At 42.9% G+C, this 20,731-nt stretch overlaps 1 protein-coding gene across 1 annotated transcript in view; it reads right to left on the bottom strand.

Annotated features, from left to right (window-relative positions):
* CSMD1 (CUB and Sushi multiple domains 1) overlaps positions 1-20,731 on the bottom strand; it is an 833,985-nt gene that overhangs the window by 89,623 nt on the left and 723,631 nt on the right. The window contains exon 52 of the mRNA XM_040349812.1: positions 18,143-18,325. Coding sequence (XP_040205746.1) covers positions 18,143-18,325 — 183 coding nt within the window. The remainder of the gene's footprint in view (positions 1-18,142; positions 18,326-20,731) is intronic.

The following is a 20,731-nucleotide window of genomic DNA, read 5'->3' on the forward strand; positions in this document are numbered from 1 at the left end:
ACAGCAGACACAGGGGTGAGTTCTTGTTTAAGCCACAACACAAACTGAGCTCCAATTCCTCATATTAAATATCCCTATCTCTAACCAGCCTGTACTGGACACACAGCTTAAAGAGATGCTGCTATCTCTCTACATGTTGAATTTACCACTCTCACTCACAAATTGACAGCTGAGCTTTCTATGATGGGTAATAGAGTTAACCAAGTAGAATAGACAATCACTGACATCACCACAACAGTCAAAGACTTAATTGACGCAAACAAGGATAATAAGGAAGAAAGGCTCTGGTTACATACAAAAATCACAGATTTAGAAATTCACTTGAGACATAACGATGTGAAACTGAGGGGAATACCTGAAACTGTACCCCCACAAAATCTCATGCAATACACCAAAGATCTGTTCTACACAATAGCATCTGATCCACAATGCAGGATCAATCCCTCATTCATCTACCATCTGGTTGGCCCATAAAGCCTATATCAGAGGCATAATAATTCAAATAAGCTCCCTGGTAAAAGAGAGGAGGAGGATGCAGCGTCTGGATGATGTTAATATTTTTTTAAACTTTATTTTTTTATTAGGTTTTTCAAATTTTTACAAACTATAATAAAACTGACTTCCCCATTGGGCCCCAACTGCCGTCCCAGATTTCTTAGGTCACTGCCCATCGTTTAAGTGTTTTTCCATATTTATTAGGAATTACATACTGATCCCGCTTGCTTCCCACCAGGGTTTCCAAATCATATCATATTTCATTAGCACACCTTGCTTTATGTATACCGATTTCTCTTTAAAGCGGGGGTTCACCCTTAGAGGGCACTTTTTCCCCTTAGATTCCTGCTCGTTTTCTCTAGGGGAATCGGCTATTTGTTTTAAAATATGTGCAGTACTTACCCGTTTACGAGACGCATCCTCTCCGTCGCTTCCGGGTATGGGCTGCGGGAATGGGCGTTCCTTCTTGATTGACAGTCTTCCGAGAGGCTTCCGACGGTCGCATCCATCGCGTCACGATTTTCCGAAAGAAGCCGAACGTCGGTGCGCAAGCGCAGTATAGAGCCGCACCGACGTTCGGCTTCTTTCGGCTACGAGTGACGCGATGGATGCGACCGTCGGAAGCCTCTAGGAAGACTGTCAATCAAGAAGGAACGCCCGCTCCCGAAGACCCATACTCGGAAGCGACGGAAGAAGATGCATCTCGAAAACGGGTAAGTACTGCTCATATTTTAATACAAATAGCCGATTCCCCTAGACCGAACGAGCAGGAATCTAAGGGGACAAAAAAAAAATTTAATAAATGGGTGAACTCCCGCTTTAAGGATTATCCCGTTTATACTATTTAGCCATTCCCCACTAGACGGAGGTGTTGTTGACTGTCATCTCTGGGCAATCAGAATCGTTGCTTGGAATAAGCATCTAATGGTTGCCACTTGGGTGTTTCCTAGTTTTCCCCCTCCCTCCACTAATCCTAGTAAACATTTTTTCGGCTACAGCTCAATGGAAACTCCAAACACCCTGCCAATTGTTTTCACCACCTCTGTCCAGTAGCGGAAACATATGAAGCATATCCCCCTCTAGGTACCCACACCTGGGAAAACTAGGGTCTGGCCGACGGCCAAACTGAAAAAGTCTGTGAGGAGTGTAATAGGTTCTGTATAATAAGAACAGATGTAACATCCTCTGCGAGGGGGACAGTGAGACCAGTCGGGCCAGTTCGAGCATTCTATTCCACTGCATATCGGAAATATCTCCCACATCTTTTTCCCACTTTCTTTTATACAATGGGGGTTCTAACCCACCCCGTCTCCCGTTATTAATATGAGGATATAGTTTTGAGATTAGACCTTTCCCGGACTCTGCATTAATTATTTTTTGAAGTACTGGGATTGTGCTCCATTCTAGGGTCCCTCCTCTGAACTGTTCCTCTAGTGCAGGGATATGCAATTAGCGGACCTCCAGCTGTTGCAAAACTACAAGTTCCATCATGTCTCTGCCTCTGGGTGTCATGCTTGTGGCTGTCAGTCTTGCTATGCCTCATGGGACTTGTAGTTCTGCAACAGCTGGAGGTCCGCGAATTGCATATCCCTGCTCTAGTGCATGCCTGACCTGTAAATATCTGAAAAAGCATTTATTCGGTAAGGCATATTTGACTCTCAATTCCTGGAAAGTTTTCAGGGTGCCTTTTGGTATAGCTGTGTGATAAATGATTTTCTGCATCTCTCCCATTCCCTTACTGCTCCCATACTCTGGAGTTCTCCCATTTTACTATTTTCCCACAGGGGGGTATACCCTGTAAGGGCTCTGTACTCCAATATTACTTTCGCTGTATCCCATACCCTCATCATTGGATTCAAGGTTGGGAATCCTGGAGGAAAGTATCCTGCCTCCAAAGCTACAGCTATGGAGTCAAGTGGGGTGTTTTGTAGATGCATATTTCTTCCTGCTTCTTGACTTACTAAATTACACCCTCCTATGTACTGAAGTTGTGACACCAGAAAATAGCTAAAGGGTAGCAGAAGCGCTACTCCTTCCTGTTTCTGGAGCTGAAGTACTTCTTGCGGGACCACCTTTCCAAATCATATTCCCTAAACAGGATATCTATCCTTTGGAACCACTTTCTGTACAGCCAGATTGGGGAGTTATGTAATACATAAAGGAGCTGGGGCATCCAAATCATTTTAATTAAATTGCAGCGACCTGCCACAGATATTGTCAGGTGCTTCCACACTTTTATTTTTCCCCTAAATTTAGTCAGCAAGGGGTCAATAGTGTCTGAGGTGTAATGTTGCGGGTCTCTAGAGATATTTATGCCCAAGTATTTGAATTTATTCACCACTAGAATCTGAGCTACCTCCTTGGGCAGGGGACCTCCCAAAGGATCTACTGGTAACAGACTGGATTTTGCCCAATTTATCTTTAATCCGGAGATTTGACCAAATCTGTTAATAATATTCATGACTTTCCGAAGGGAGTTCTGCGTATCTCTGAGGAACAGCAGAAGGTAATTTGCATATAGCGCACATTTTTCCTCCGAATCACCTCTTCTAAAGGTCAGAGGACCTGAGGGCAGTAGCCAGAGGTTCGGTTGCAATGGCAAAGAGGAGGGGTGACAGGGAACATCCCTGTCTCGTCCCCCTCCCCAGTCCAAATGTATCAGATTGTTTATTGTTCACCTTTACTCTAGCCTCTGGTGCTCTATAAAGCATTTTGAAAAAATTGATGAAGCCCGGTCCCAATTGGGCCATTTCCATAGCCTTCCAGATGTACTGCCACTCTAAACTGTCGAAGGCCTTGGCGGCATCCAGGGACAGGATGGCCCTCTCCCCACCCTTGTCCGTTGGAACCTGGAGATTCAAATATAACTGCCTTATAATTGTACTAGTTGTTCTTCCAGGTATAAAGCCTGATTGTCTGGGGTGGATACGTTTCGATATAACCCTGTTCAACCTACCTGCCAAGACCTTCGCCAGAATTTTCATGTCTGTATTGAACAGAGCAATAGGCCTGTATGAGGCTACATCAAGTGGGTCTTTACCCTCCTTATGTATGGTAATTATGGTGGAGTCCATCATTGAAGAGGGAGCTATTCGATACCCTCAACAGCTCGGGTAGCAACACCTTCCCATAGTGCCGATATATCTCGGCTGGGAGGCCATCTGGACCCAGCGATTTCGGCCTCGCCGTCTCATTGGTAATACACGTCATCTCCTCTAATTTTATAGGGCAATCTAGCTCAGTTCTATCCTCCTCATTGAGGAAGTATAAATTCAAATCCCTAAAAAAGATGTCCATTCTGTCACTCATCTCCCTCGGCCGAGATCTATAGAGATCCTCATAATATTCTTTAAACTTGCCCACTATTTCTGGAGTGTATGAGGACACTCTTCCATCCTATGTGGTAATCGTGGGTACCACAGAGGTGGGGGAGTTTGCCCTAACTAGTTGTGCCAACATACGTCCCACACTTTCCCCTTCTCCAAAAGCAGCTTGTCTCTGAAAGATACATTTATCCTCAACCTTCCGAAGGGTCGTTGGTATTTTTTTTGTTCCTCTATCCAGCTCCTAAGTGTATCAGGTGTCGGATTATTAATATATTGTTCTTCCGCGGTTGTTACCCTCTCTCCAATTAATCTCTCCCAGTCCTTAGTCTGCTTTTTGATCTTTGAAATATGTTGTATCATCATACCTCGTAAAAAGGCCTTCAGAGTGTCCCATACTATTCCTTCTGAGGCGGTGCCCCGGTTCGAGTCAATAAACTCTCCCAGGGACACCAATATATCAATCATTCGGATCTCCCATCAGTTCTATCCAAAAAGGGCTTAACCTCCACTCTCCAGGATGATTACGTTCACCCAACTCTAATGACACTGTCACCGGGGAAGGGTCTGACAAGCCCCTTGGTTTATAATCAGCCGTGCTGAGTTTGTTGAATATTTTTTCGGGGGGCCTGCTACTGCGTATGTGAAAATTCCTTCAATTTGGAACCGGCTGCCTGGCTCACCTATGTGGTGTGCTGCGATTGCATAGTCACATAATCACATAAAGTTAAAAGGGGAAAAAATGTATTTATCTCAGTCCCTCCTCGGAGTCAGCTGTTTAAAACAAAAGTGAAATAAAAGGAAATATCTACAATCCCAGTAGTGGACACCTAACTTCACACCATGAAGCAAAAGCAGGGGAGGGTAAATATGCTCTGTCTCTGCTTTAAATCCTACCCCTTCTACCCAGAGAAAAGTGTATGATAATTTCTCACCAAGGGGAATTCACATGTCCTAGGATTACAGGGGGTGGGATGATCTCTCTCCACTGCACCAATCTAAAGAAGTGTGATTGGAGCCCCCCCCTGCTGTTCAAAATCACAAAGGTAAGGCTGCAGGTGCCCACTATTTCTACTTTATGTCCTTCTTTCCTTCCCTTTAAAATAGGAACAAAGTAGGAACAAAAGGAAATAAACAAATGGAACTCTCTCACCCATCCAGGTTGAGTATCAGGAGTATGCAGAGAAAAAAGCAGTCACTTTGCCCTGATGATCTGTCCTCCTTACAGTGGGTGGCAGCGTGATGTGAAGGGGATTCAGGGGGGGGGGGCAGTGGTGGTCTCTCACACCCACACTGACTCTTCCCGATGGGTCTTCTCTCTGTAGGATTGGGAGGAGGAGAGGCCTGCACTGGAGCTTCACACCCCCAGCGTCACCATCATCCGTCACTCCTGCACAATTCACCCACTGGTATCACCGCTAATGTCCACAACAAGGAGGGAACGTAAGGAAGGCAAAAAAAAGTAGAGTCTCTACATCACATCCTTCCCTTTCTTCTCAAAAATCCATAGATAGATTGGAGTTTTCTCACCCAGTCACGGTTCAGGTATCAGGATTTTGCGGCAGGGGGGCACCGTCACTCCTCCTCTATGCTGTGTCCTTGTTGCAGGGTGTTGAGCCATGATATAGCTTCCAGGAGGGTCTCTCACACCACTGCCATCCACTTGGCTCCTTGACCAAACAACTCTCCGTTCTAAAGGATGAAAAGAGGGAAGACGGGGGCCTCTCACACCGCCGCTGTATCTTCCCACTACAGCATACCTCTGTCAGGAGAAAGCCAAGAGGGGGAGAGCCGGTCTGCGCCCTTGTGTCCCTGGATAGAAGCTGCTGCGGCTCAGGGGGCTGAGGCTTTACTCTGTGATAGCTCCGGGGTTATGTGAGCGGCATAGATATGTTGCCCGTCTGCTCACTTGCCTATACCTCTGCTCCTGGCTCAATTGGGCTAGGGTATCCAAGGGTCTCCCCAGCAGGGAGTGGGAATTAGTCTATGGGAGAAGCGAGGAGGGGGGAGAGCTCTCACACTCTCACTCCAGCGTCCACATTCACTTCCGGTCACGCCCCCATCTGGATGATATTATTACCAAAATCTCCAACACCGAATCCCAAAATAAAACTAACCCAACCCATGACCTCAAAAATAAACTGGTAGCTCTTTGCCAAGAACTAAGAGATCTTCTCCTTAATTCCTAGGAAAAAGTCCACCACAGGCTTAGGGGCAGCTTCTACTCTACTTCCAACAAGGTAGGGAAAGACATGACCCATAGAATTTGTGGCCTATGTAGTCAAAATCCCACATATATATCACCCCTTTACCAAAGAGAAAATCATTAACCCCCAAGACATAGCTAATGCCTTTAGTTCACACTATGATTTCATTTACAACCCTTAAGAATGTTCTAACCACTCCCCAACCCTCCCAAGACCAGATCCGACAATTTCTTTCTAGCATACATCTCCCTACCCTCAGCAAGGCTCAACTAACAGAACTGAACTCCCCTTTCTCCTAACAATAAATTATTAAAACAATTCAGTCCCTACCAACTGGTAAATCCCCCGAACCTGATGGCCTACCAGAATAATACTACAAACAGTTCAGCTCAGCACTCACCCCCCACCTCCAAAATCTGTTCAATGATGCTGCCTCCTCCTCCAGTTTTCCAGAGGAAATGTTATCTGCCACACACTGACTGTCACACACAGGATCACGGCGCCTATGCACAGACCTCTATTACCTGCTGGTCTCTCTCCTTGGCTGCTCCAACTCTGATATGATCAGACACTGTCTTACTTACTGACAGATTAATTTCTCTGTCGGTAGTTGTTGAGATGGTTACCTCCCCTCCACTGTCTGGCCAATTGACAATCTGCTATTTGGAGCCCATTCCAGTCCAAGGTCTGCCAGTGGGATCCTGGTTAGGGCTTTTAAGCCCATTTATATACACTGTTTACCAACAGTTTGTGCTACAGTTCTACCTTCGTTCCTTTAGACACAACGAGTACATTCCTTACCACACAATCAGTGGTTGGATCGACTCTTCGAGATTCGATTGATCCACCTTTATGCTCCTGATGAAGCATCCTGTACGTGAAACATGTCGAGAGTAAAAGCAAGATCTACTATTATGCATATTGGATTCAGCTTCAAACACTTAAGCCTCGTACACACGATCAGTCCATCCGATGAGAACGGTCTGAAGGACCGTTGTCATTGGTTAACCGATGAAGCTGACTGATGGTCCATCGCGCCCACACACCATCGGTTAAATAACCGATCGTGTCAAAATGCGGTGACGTAAAACACAATGACGTGCTGAAAAAAATTAAGTTCAATGCTTCCAAGCATGCGTCGACTTGATTCTGAGCATGCCTGGATTTTTAACCGATGGTCGTGCCCACTAACGGTCGGTTTTGACCTATCGGTTAGGAATCCATTGGTTAAATTTAAAGCAAGTTGGCTTTTTTTACGATACACAACCTTACAAAAAAAAATATAAAAAAAAAAAAAAAAGAAATATATAGATATATATATATAAAAATAAATGATATAACAAAAATAAAAAAAAATAAAAAAATATATAAATATAAATATATATATATATATATATAAATAAAATTCAAGCAGGCACATAACAGAGGATATCAGTATTCCAATTTGTAAAAGAAAAATGCATCCTGTGTCCAAGGCCAGCAGGACCAAGCCTGAGGGCCCGAGCCACAAAGAAAGAAAGGGAGGATGAAAAGAAAGAAAGCCAGCTAGAAAAGTAGCATGAACAAGTAGCGATGAAGGGAAAAAGGAATAGAAATGGAAAAGAACAGCAAGAAGAAAGTAAAAAGAATAAAAGAAGATAGAAGAAAAAAAAGAGGAAGGAAAGGGGTCCACGGGGCGGGGGGAACAGAGGCTCATCAAAGAGAAAGTAGTGCTGGGTCAAACCGTGAAGGGTGGTTGTAAGCCACCCAGGGTTGCCATACCCGGAGGAATTTATCGTGGGTATCTGCCAACACAGCAGTAAGTTTCTCATTAACCATAATATCATTAATGCAGTTTTTAACTGCTTCGAAGCTGAGAACCGGGGTCTTCCAGGCCCTTGCAATGATCAATTTAGTTGCAGTAAAAACATGCGCCGCCAACTGGCGTTCAGGGCGGAGAAGCTCCGTGATTGGTTTCCATAAAAGGGCCTCAAAGGGGTCCCTCTTCAAGTTGGTATCAAAGAGGTTGCGGAGCAACGCATAAACTCTAACCCACAATCTGCATACCCTGGGACAGGTCCACCAGACGTGTGCCATCGTACCCTCCTGAGAGCATCCACGGAAACACAAAGGAGAGTAGGAAGGTATGAAACTCGCCAGCTTGGTCGGGGTATAGTACCACCTATAGAACACTTTATAAGCGTTCTCTTGAAAGAGAACATTCGTAGAACATTTAGACAATGCCATGGTCATAGCCTGCCAATCTTCCGGATCGAGTTGCTTCCCAAGCTCAGCCTCCCACTGGAGGTGATAAGGTCTCAAAGGCGGTCTCTTAGAGTTGATAATCGCTGTGTAAATCAGAGATATGAGACCCGGGGAATGGGGGCGCGATCTACATAAGCTTTCGAAGGGGGTCATGATATAGGGGGTAGGTTGGGATCTGAGAAGGCGCTGAAGGAAATGTCGGAGTTGTAAGTAGCTATAGTGTTCCCTGAGGGGAATATCATGGGAGGAACGTAAGAGTGAAAAAGAAATAATCTTGGTTGGAGAAAGCATAGAATGAACATCTACGAAGCCATGTTCAGTCCACGATGCAAACTGTAAGGGATTATCCCTACCTGGTGGGAATAGGGGGCTATGAAGAAGGTGAAGCAACGGAAGATGAGGGGAGATCAGACCTGCAGAATATTTAACCGAATCCCATAACTGAAGGGAATGGGCCAGACAAGGACCTATAGAAGGCGGGCGATGTGCTCGAGGGAGCCATGGAAGAGAGGCTAGAGGCGTCGGGTGGGAGTCCACCAAATCAAAAGTAGCCCACAATGGCATTTGCTGTTTCTCATGGAGACGAGACAATGGAGCGATACCCGCCGCAGTATAGTAAGCAAGCAAATTAGGAACCGACAGGCCACCATTAATTCTGCGTGCAAAAAGCACCTGCCTCTTAATCCTGGGCCTCTTATGGCCCCAGATAAACTGCATAAGTTTACGTTGGTGTATTCTAAGGATATGAGAGGGTACCTGGACAGGTAAAACCTAAAATTAATAGAGCAGTTTTGGAAGATAGGTCATACGTACCGTCGCCACCCTCCCGAACCAAGAGAGCGGAAGAGTGGACCAAGAGGCGAGCATAGCTGTCAATTTGCCAAACAAAGAAGGAAAGTTGGCCTGATACAGTTCGGAGTACTTCGAGGTAAGCTTAATCCCCAAATAGGGTAATGAGGTCAACCATTGAAAAGGGAACGCCGACCGTAGGGAGTCTAAATCCAAGGGGGAAAGGTTGATAGACATTGCCTTCGATTTTGCCTGATTAAATGCTAAGCCTGAGAACAAAGCAAAAGAATCCAAAAGGGACAACAAATTGGGGAGAGAAATTCTAGGTTTGGTGATGGTCAACAGAATGTCATCTGCAAACAGTGACAATTTGTGTGAAGTACCCGCCACCTCCACCCCCGACACGTCCGGATGGGATCGAATGGCCTCCGCCAAAGGCTCAAGAGCCAGGACGAACAGGAGCGGGGAAAGCGGGCACCCCTGCCGTGTCCCCCTCCTAATGGGGAAGGTGGACGACTCAAATCCATAGTACCGAACCTTGGCCTGAGGGGAGTCATAAATAGCCGAAATCCAGCCCAAAAAAGAAGTACCGAAGCCATAATGGCTAAGGACTTGTGTCAAATAAGGCCAAGACAATGTGTCAAAGGCCTTATTGACATCGAGGGACAAAAACATCATTTCCAGGGACCTGGCATGTACAATATGTTGAATTTGGAGAAGCCGTCTAATCGCATCCCCCGCTTGTCGACAAGGGACAAAGCCCACCTGATCCTTCTTTATCAGGCGTGGGAGAAAAGAATTCAATCGATTGGCCAAAATCTTAGTCAAGATTTTCATGTCGATATTAATTAATGAGATTGGCCTAAAATTAGCCCAAGAGGAATGGTCCCTATCCGCCTTCGGGATCATCACAATGTTAGCGGTTAGCAGATCAGGCGTGAACGACTGACCTTTCTTTATGGAATTATACATGGCCACCAAATGTGGGGCCAGGACGTCCGCTAACTTCCGATAATACAAGGCCGTGAAGCCATCCGGGCCCGGTCTCTTTCCGACCTTCAAGTCCTTAATACATTGAAGAACTTCCTGGACCTAAATATCTCGATCCATCAAAGACGTGTGTGTGTCTGATAGAGAAGGCAAGGATAAGTTAGACAAAAAGGTATCTAGACCTTGAGTAGAGGAATGAGTAGGGGGAGAATAGAGCTTTGTGAGACGGTGGCGGAATTCATCCAATATCCGTTGTGGGTTACCCGTGAGGACGTTGTGGCGGGTGCGCAGGTTTATGGGAGTAAATTTAGGGGCGAAGGTTCGGAGTCTATTAGCCAGCATTGCGTTAGGTTTATTCGCCTTGGCGTACCACTTTTGGCGAGCCCAACGCAAAGTGCGTTCGGCTTCATCAGTTAAACATAAATCTAAGTCCGTACGGGCCGCATCTAAAAGTCTGCGATTCGCCGGGGAGGGAGTCTGCTTGAAGGCCGAAGACAAGACCTCCAAACGCTGCTCCAGAGCCCGACGAGCTTGAGTACGCTCTCTCTTGCGCTGTGACGCTATGCGAATCACATGACCCCGAAGGACCGCTTTATATGCTTCCCACAACGTCACAGGAGATGAGACAGTCCCCGTATTGAGGTTAAAATAGTCCTTAGAAGCTTTGTGAATATCATTAAGAATCGATTTAAAAGACAGGAGAGAGTCGTTCATGACCCAGGGGGCATATTGCGGTTTGTTGAGAAGAGAGTGACATACTGTCAAAACAGGGTCATGATCCGACCAGGGGGCCGCTAAAATGGAAACAGAGTCGACCAAAGGAAGATGTTTCCGGAGTACAAACATATGGTCGATCCTGGAATGGGAGTGATGAGGGTGAGAATAGTGGGTATAGTCCCTACCAAGGGGATGATACTCCCGCCAGAGATCCACCAAGTCGTGATTACGCAAAGCCTGAAGGAACTTTTTAGCAGCGGGAGAGGGGGATTTGTGTTCCGACTTGTCAAGCGAGGGGCTCAGCGACACATTGGAGTCACCAGCAAGTAAAAGTGTGCCCTTCTGATGGGTCCTTAACAGGGAGCAGACGTGGGTCAGAAAGGGTCCCGGATTATCATTCGGGGCGTAGTAAGTCATGATAGTTACCTCATTATCCTGAACAGCACCCTGCAAGAGGAGATATCTGCCATCCGGATCAGCGATCTGTTTACTGCAAATAAATGGAACTGAATTGCGTATGGCAATAAGAACACCTTTCTGTTTAGTAGGACCATTAGCTAAATAAACTTGGGAGTAGTTTGAAGCAAAATACTTAGGACAAGAAGAAGTGGAGAAGTGGGTTTCCTGTAAACATGCTATATCAATGTTTTGCTGTTTAAGGTATTTGAAAACCTTGACTCTTTTTTGAGGGGAGTTCATGCCCTGGACATTCAGGGACAACCAGCGAAGGGTCATTGAATCAGGGGAATATCTCTACAATATAATCCGTTCACGCACCCCGGGGACCAAAGAAGAAAGGGGGAGAAAAGAAAAGAAAAAGAGGCAGAAGAAAGGGAGAAAAAAACAGAAGACAAAAGAGAGCAAAATAGAGCTCGGAGTAGAGCAAAGACTAGGTACATAGATGCATCATGACGTGGGCGCTGAAGCCCACAATGGGGTGGGACCACGACTAAGACAGCCGTCCTAGTCAGGTGCCAACACATGAGGGGAACAGTGGTCCGTCGGGACCAGCAGCCTATTTTTTTTTACTATATAACTTAAATAACATTAGCACAGGAACTAAAACATCAGTAAAAAACAGGGCAAAATCAAAAAGAAAAAACATGGTTCAAACAATGACTAAAATGGCGACTACCATAGGCAGTCAACAGATTGAAACATATGACGTGCAGGTCCCCCGAGCCCCCAGAGATGACCAACATAGGGCCGTCAACTCCCGGAAGCAAGAGGGACCGAAGCACCACAGCCATAGTCACAACCCCCCAGCCCCACAGGGCAGGAGCGGAGGGCCGCGGCACGGTATCCCTAAACACACCCAATCCGGCAAACTGCGGGAGCGTCCCCCACCCCAAATGCACCCCCTCCCCCCTCCGCAACACCCCAGAAAATTACAGGAATAGTTAAAACGAACAAATAAGAAAAAAAACTAAAATAAAAGTAAACTCACAGCCCGACCCGCTCGGGCAAAATGGGGGGACATCAGAGGAGGAGGGGCAGGAAGGCACACTCAGGTCAAGGCCTCGCATGGCAACAAAGAGAGGGCAGTCAGTGCCCCGGACCACCATCTCACAAGCGGGGCGGTCAGCAGGGCAACCCCCCCCCGGCCACGCAGTCACGGCCAAAACAGGACGAAGTAACAGCAGGGGGACACAAACCAAAATCCGCCATCCCGATCCATGTGTGGAGCTAACAAGAGAGCAAAGTCCAGATGGTGCAACACAGGATCGGGTAGCTTTGAAGGAAAAAAAAAAACAAAAAACAAAGATTGGGTGCAATCAAAATGGGAAAAAATCAAGCAAGTTCAGCCATTGTTGGACTGCTGAAAACGCTGGGCCTGCAAATCTCGCAGGGCCTGGGATCCAGACTGAGAGCCCTGAGAAGCCCGGGAGAGCTGACGGGGTGGTCCGGAGGGTCCGGGCCTGGAAGATGAAGACGGAGCATCATGCTGGGATGAAGGGAGGCCCAGTTGAAGATCCAGGAAGTGGCGCTTCAGATCGGCAGGGGAGGTAGCTTGGTAGTGGCGACCCAGGTGAGAGAAAGACAACTTGAACGGGAATCCCCATCGGTATTTTATCCCATGGGACTGAAGGATTTGAAGGTAAGGCTTGAGGCCCCGTCGCCTGGCAATTGTGACCGGCGAAAGGTCAGCGAATAGCTGGAGGGGATTACCTTGGAATGAAAGATCCTGACGTTCCCTAGCAGACTCAAGTTGGCTTTTTTTAACCGATGGTTAAATAACCTATGGGGCACACACAATATCGGTTTTGACCGATGAAAACGATCCATCAGACCATTGTCCTCTGGTTAACCTATCGTGTGTACGAGACCTAAGAGTTCTATACCTTTTTGACGTTATGTGCTTTTATGCCATGAATGTATGAGTATAAATCTATCTCTTATTTTGTGTTAGATGTACTGATAATATATGCTGATACTGTTTCATGAAATTATGTACACAAGTTTCTATTTATGCATTTTTTACAAAATAAATATTTATAGATCTTTTACATTAACTATTTGTACCGCCAAAAGTCCAATTTATTAGTCCATTAATTTCCATTGTCAAAAATCACAGATCACTGCCATTACTAGTAAAAAAATAATAATAATAAAAATGCCATAAAAATGCCATAAATCATTCTCATAGTTTGTAGATGCTATAACTTTTGCACAAATCAATCATTATATGCTTATTACCATTTTTTTACCAAAGATATGTAGAAGAATACATATCGGCCTAAACTGATGAAGAAATTCCTTTTTTTGGGGGTTTTTTATTTAGGGATATTTATTATAGCAAAAAGTAAAGAATATAATTTTCATCACAATTGTCGCTCTTTTTTTGTTTCTAGCACAAAAAATAAAAACCGCAGAGGTGATCAAATACCACCAAAAAAGCATGCAAATTTTTTTTGCCCACAGAGTCGCATTACCGCGCAATTGTCAGTTAAAGCAACGCCGTGCCAAATTGTAAAAATTGCTCTGCTCAGGAAGGGGGTAAAATCTTCCGGGGCTGAAGTGGTTACTGAAGGAATAAACCTTTCTTAAATTATCAAGTGAAAGCCTCATTCACACGATCAGACTTCCATCAGACTTTTCCGAGGATTTTTGTCCGTTGGGCGTTGGCCATGAACTTGTTCTGCATACATGCAGCAGAACATTTTCAGCCAACTTTCACCAAATCATGTGTTTTTCAGCTCTTTACCACCACCCTTTGGGCAACTTGTTGGCTGATGTTTTGCATTGGTTCTGAGAATGCGTGTTTGTACTTTGGACTTTAGTCTGATGGACTTGTGTACATATGATCGGATTCTCCTCCATTGAACATTTGTTGTTGAAAAGTTTGAGAGCATGCACAGCGAACATTTGTCCATTAAAAAAGCAACAACAATTGTCCAATGGAGCATACAGAAGGTCAGATTGTCCGATAAAACAGGTCCGTCGGACCGTTGTTGTCGAAAAGTCAGATCGTGTGTGTCTGGGCCTTAAGAAGATACATAGTGATAGAGAGAAAATTTCCGCACTAGATGATGGACATTGATTTGGCTGGTTACATCACACAACTTGACAATGATGCTAAAATCATGCTCCTACTATAAGAGACTTCAGAAAAATACACAACCATTTCAAAAGTGTTAACGGCAGTGCCTTTTCCCATAGTCAATATATCACATTATATTATTGAATTGTGGTATTTACTGATACAATGTGGAGTTTGTGCTGCCACAGCAGCCCATTCATGTTTATACCCTTGGTATGTTCCCCTGTTCCCCTCCTATTTGGTGCTAATTAGTACACTCCCTATCTAGACAAACCCTGCTTCCTTAAATTATTCAGTATACTTTAAATTTCTATCACAAAGACAGAGCTTGAGAAATGTATTATTGTCTTACACTTCTAAAGACAAGAAAAACATCCTTGTATCTAAAAATTGCATTACATTCAACTTCTGAGTCTTTTTGAAGAGTTAAGCTGTCTGTGGATTCTGCCACATTAAATAGCCCATACTGTATGCACAGATAACGATCTATGGAGATTTGTATTTGCATATATTGGCATTTGAAACAGAACACTTCCTATTTAAACTAAATTCAAATTAAAAGCTAGTGTTAAAATAAAATGCTATAAGTGTTATAATAAACTTAACAGCTGTGGTGACTTTTGATAAATGATCATGAATTTGTGTGACACAGTTATTGGTGGTTTATATATATATATCAATGTGCAAATATCAAATATCAAAAATCCATACTGACAATAAAGTGCTATCATTGCTAAATCAACTGTCATAAAAATAACCAAAAATATGATATTACCAAGAGCTTAGAATTAGACATGTGCATTAGTTTTCGTCCGAATGCATTTTCGTCCGAATTTCAGGTATTTTCGTTATCATTTTAACAAATGAAAACAAACGACAGAATATGAAAACTGAAAGATCCGACATAAACAAATGCTTTATTTTCATTTTCGTTGGTCGAATGTGCCTAACCTTAACTCTATTAGTCCAAGATTATTCTACATAGAGAGAAAAGATTCGACATTATAGAGAGAAAAGATTCGACATTATAGAGAGAAAAGATTTGACATTATAAAGAGAAAAGATTCGACATTATAGAGAGAAAAGATCGTTGCTGGAATTGGGTGGGGGACGTAAAATAAAAATAATGATGATGATGAATGTTATTGGCTGATTGTAACCAAAGAGGATGAGCAGTAAAATAGCTAGAACTAACTTGACAATTCAACATGAACGACAAAGATTCGACAAAGCATTGAAAAACATACAAACGTCGAATCTGTCATTGAAGGCATATGGTGTCTGTTGATAGTTCTAAGAAGATTTGACGGAGCAGCTAAACTGTACGACGCCGCAATCGTACATTTCCGGTCAAATGCTCGGCCCATAGGCTATAGAAAAATTCTAATGTTAGTTGACTAATAATAATAATTAATAAATATAATTATTACTAGGGTCATACAACATTAGAATTCTACTATAGCTTGTAGGCGGAACATTCGACAGACAATTCTTCTTTGAACATTTGACAGACACCATAACCCTTCAATGACAGATTAGACCTTAATTTGTTTGGATTTTCGGACGAATGCAATTTCCAACGAAAAATGAAATAAATAAAAACTAATTTTGAGAGTAACTAAATACATTTATTTTTCGGATGAAAAAGAAATTCCGAAACAAAATATTTCAGTGTGCACATGTCTACTTAGTATTATAAATAACACTAATGTGCAAATGACAATTTATAATCATACTTAATATAACTAAAAATTAGGGTTGTTCCGATACCACTTTTTTAGGACCGAGTACAAGTACCGATACTTTTTTTCATGTACTCGCCGATAACGATTACCGATACTTTTTTTAAAAATGCAGCCATGTGTCCCCAAATGCAGCCTTGTTTCCCCAAATGCAGTCTTGTATCCCCAAATGCAGCCATGTCCCTAAATGCAGCCTTGTGTCCCCAAATGCAGCCTTGTCCCTAAATGCAGCCATGTCCCTAAATTCAGCCTTGTCCCTAAATGCAGCCATGTCCCTAAATGCACCCTTGTCCCTAAATGCAGCCATGTCCCTAAATGCAGCCTTGTCCCTAAATGCAGCTATGTCCCTAAATGCAGCCATGTCCCTAAATGCAGCCATGTGTCCCCAAATGCAGCCTTGTCCCTAAATGCAGCCATGTCCCTAAATGAAGCCATGTCCCTAAATGCAGCCTTGTGTCCCCAAATGCAGCCATGTCCCTAAATGCAGCCTTGTGTCCCCAAATGCACCCTTGTCCCTAAATGCAGTCATGTCCCTAAATTCAGCCTTGTCCCTAAATTCAGCCTTGTCCCTAAATGCAGCCATGTCCCTAAATGCACCCTTGTCCCTAAATGCAGCCATGTGTCCCCAAATGCAGCCTTGTCCCTAAATGCAGCCATGTCCCTAAATGAAGCCATGTCCCTAAATGCAGCCTTGTGTCCCCAAATGCAGCCTTGTCCCTAAATGCAGCCATGTCCCTAAATGCAGCCATGTCGTTAAATGCAGCCATGTGTCCCCAAAGAGAAAGCCAAGCCCCCCCCGCTGCCGTCTAGTTGATCAGCGTTTGGGGAACATAACAGCTTTCATTTAAATAGCTGTGTGTTCCCCGCCGTGCCTTGTCATATATAGACACTCCCCCTTGCCTGGGCACTTTGATAGACAGATCACCTGTCCAATCCTGGGACGGGTGATCTGTCTATCAAAGTGCCCGGACAAGGGGGAGGGGCTATATATGACGAGGCGTGGCGGGGAACACACAGCTATTCAAATGAAAGCTGTTATGTTCCCCAAGCGCTAATCAACTAGACGGCGGGGGGGGGGCTTGGCTTTCTCTTTGGGGACTAGGCGACAGCAGCTCTCCTCTCCTCCATACCCGAGGACTGCTCTGCTCTGCTCTCCGCCCACTCTCCGCCCCCTCTCCACCCGCTCTCCGCCCCCTCTCCACCCGCTTTTCGCCCCCTCCCCACCCAATCTCCGCCCCCTCTCCACCCGCTCTCAGGGGGGGAAGTATCGGGGGAAGCATCGGGAGCATTTGCGCGAGTACAAGTACTCGTGCAAATGCTCAGTATCGGTCCTGATACCGATACTAGTATCGGTATGGGGACAACACTACTAAAAATATTGGTGATAGAATTTAACAATGTGCATATGTAATATATTGTGAAAACAGGCAAACCAGAATATGCAAATCCAAATTTACAAAACAATTGGTTTCCCCTTAAACACAGTGGTAAAGTTCACAAAAGTAAAAAAAAAAGTTGATGAAATGAAAATTTTAAAGCAACAATTTTCAAGATTGTTAATAAATATAAAGCATACATTTCCAGTTATTTATATACTATATTTACATTGGTTTATCAATGATAGCACTTTATTGTTAGTATGGATTTTCAATACTTACACATTAGATATGTTTATAGCACCAAACACTGTGTTACCCTTCCAAATAATATTTTTTTCTTTACATTTCTGCTTAGGTAACATCCAAAAGAAAAATTGTTGATGATGTTAAAGTTTCTTGCAACAATATACTGTAGTAATATTTTCTCCTGGTAAGTTTAAGAATCACCCTCCACACCTTGAAATTCAGAAATATATACATGTAAATTGCTGCAGTCACTGCTGCCGAGTCATGCTGTGCAGACTTCTGCTCTTTCAGCTAGCGGCCATATTATTTCTAGTTCTCTCAAACATTATTTGGCAGCTGAAAATGAAGCTTCTAACATGTTTACATTTTATTCCTAGATCTGTCTACAACAAAATTAAATTTCACACTTGGGTACATTATCTGTGGGTGTGCTCTGTCAGCAAATCTAAACTAGGATTTGAATGCTTACCTTCACATGTAGGTTGTACACCAGACCAAGAGCCATTTAATAAACATGTTCTCTCCGTGGAGCCCATCAATGTGTATCCCATTTCACAAGAAAAACGAAGTAAGCTTTTTATTTTAAATTCATTTCCAAGTCGAGAACCATGAGCTGGAATGCCAGGATCACCACAGGTTCCAGGGTTAATTCCTACAACAATATCAATTTGTTTTTATATCATGTCATCTACAGTTAATATACATGTAAAAACATTGCTTTTTCTAAATTACAACAGTTTAATAATTTGATAACTGCAGTATGTAGCAAAGTTTTAAACTCATGTTAAAGTACATGTGAATCCATTCACAGCAAAAATGTCAAACTTTTTAAATGTAAAGCTTTTGTTTAAATAATACCTGATTGATCCAACCATAAGGTTTCTTACTAAAACACTGCCTGTTTTGACGTCACAACTGTGCTCCTGCAGTGTCACCCTGTCCTGAATAGGACTACAAATGGCCATGCAAATACACATTTTGCAAGCATTGTCAACTATTGTCCCTGTCAGAAAGCCAAGATAGATCAATAATTTGCAGCCAACACTTGAGCAAGTACATGAGATAGGAAGTGGCTGAAAATTTTGAAGCAGATCAGCAGCAGAGAAACAAAAAAGTATAAAAAAAGTTAATAAAGACAAATTAAAAAGTAGAATTGTTTATGATAAACAGTGCTTTAGCAAATTAGATATAATCCAGTGTAAATGTTTAGATCTACTTTACCAGTTAGTTTTGTTTTTCCAGACTTTAGGCAGAACTAAGTGAATGATGATGAGAAAAGAAAGTGACCTGGGAACCTGTGGGTGGAGGTATCTCAAGTGCTAAAACTTTGCAAATATACAAAATATATATACATATATACAGTATATACACGGTATATATTTAATGCCAAAGGTGTAAGACCCTTAATGTAATTAAGTATACGCTGTATAAACTTCCCTGTATAATATACTGTAGATTAGAGTGGGAGAGGAAAAAACAAGCATTTTGCCAATAGGAAAACAACAGAGAAATGCTCCTTCTACTTAACAGGCATAGATTGAGGGTGAGTTCATGACAACTTGAAATGGGGACATCTAGTGTCAGAAAATAAGTAATGCATGAGATTGGCCTGGATTAAACTTTAGTTTTTTTTTACTACAACTAGCTGAATACCCGGCGTTGCCCGGTCTTCCTATCTTAACCTTTTGGAGAGGAAAATCATAGTAATATAAATATACCCATCTTTTATATAAGGGTGTAGGTAAGGGTTAATTTAACTGTCATATATTTTTAAGTAATAAGTAATATGTGTACCAGGTATTATTGAAATATCTCCAGGCGTACAGAAGTTATGTGGGAACATACATTTCCCATTGATTTGCATGGGACTTTAAACAAAAAACCCGACCCTCACAAATGGGGGTAGTTAAGGGATAAATTAACTATCCTATAGTTTAAGTGGACATATAAGTAACATGTGACCAAGTGTTATCGAAATATGTACAGCCGTTTGGAAGTTATGAAGTAACATGTATTTCCCATAGAGTTGAATGGGACTTTAAAGAAAAACCCAGACCATGGCAAATGGGGGTGGGTAAGGGTTAAACCACCTATCCTATGTTTGTTGCTGACATACAAGTAACATGTGTGCCAAGTTAATGTTAATATCTTTAGCCGTTTGGACGTGATGCTGGAACATACATACACACGTTGAGTTTTATATATATAGATTCTGTTATACGTACGAGGTACATTTTAATAACATACACGGAGCTGTGTTTCACACAGCTACTCATTAGGCAGTTTAGTGCTGCCGGTCTGACCAACTCAGCATAGCTGTTACTAATCCATGATTGACTAAATATTTATCAATGTTGCATTTATTATTGTTTATTCAAATCCATGAATTAGCAGTGGTAAGAAAGTTCCAAACTTAGCTAAGTTGTATTTTCACATGATCATCACAGATGAAATACATATTTCATGCATAAAAAAGCTTTTGCAAATAATTTGTATTTATATCCATCTACCATGAAGCGCAACTAAATGGGATGACACCCCCTTTTCTGTTACAGTGAAAGGATCACAATGAGGTATCCCCTCCACCTAAGTTCATTGAATGGACAGTAAAAGAATGATGAGGCTCCCATTTGTTGCCCCTCTTGTTGCTTGTTAGTATATTTACATGCAGTGCATCTTATTAACTTCCAGCCCTGCTGCTTTCTCTCCCAGAAGATTGCAAGAGGATGATAGTAAGTCAAATTCATACTTACACTGGTTGGATTTTAAAAATACACCTAATGGTTTATTAATAGCTGCATTTATCTTTATATATTACTAGAATTTAGCCCTTATTTTTATAGTAAATTGACCTCTAAACCTCAAAGTAAGGTATCATTCTACATAAAAAATATTCTAAGTAAATTATTGTTATTACTATTTTGAAGGGCTCAGAAATGACAGCTCTATGTACTATGTTTAAGCAAAGCTATTGCTATTGTTAGTTCTCTAGACGAGAATATGCTTCACTGAGAGATCTTCTTGCTTTGTCAATGTGATCTTATTCCTTACAGGGACA

This window comes from Rana temporaria, chromosome 4 (genome assembly GCF_905171775.1).
Source record: "Rana temporaria chromosome 4, aRanTem1.1, whole genome shotgun sequence".
Classification (NCBI taxonomy): Eukaryota; Metazoa; Chordata; class Amphibia; order Anura; family Ranidae; genus Rana; species Rana temporaria.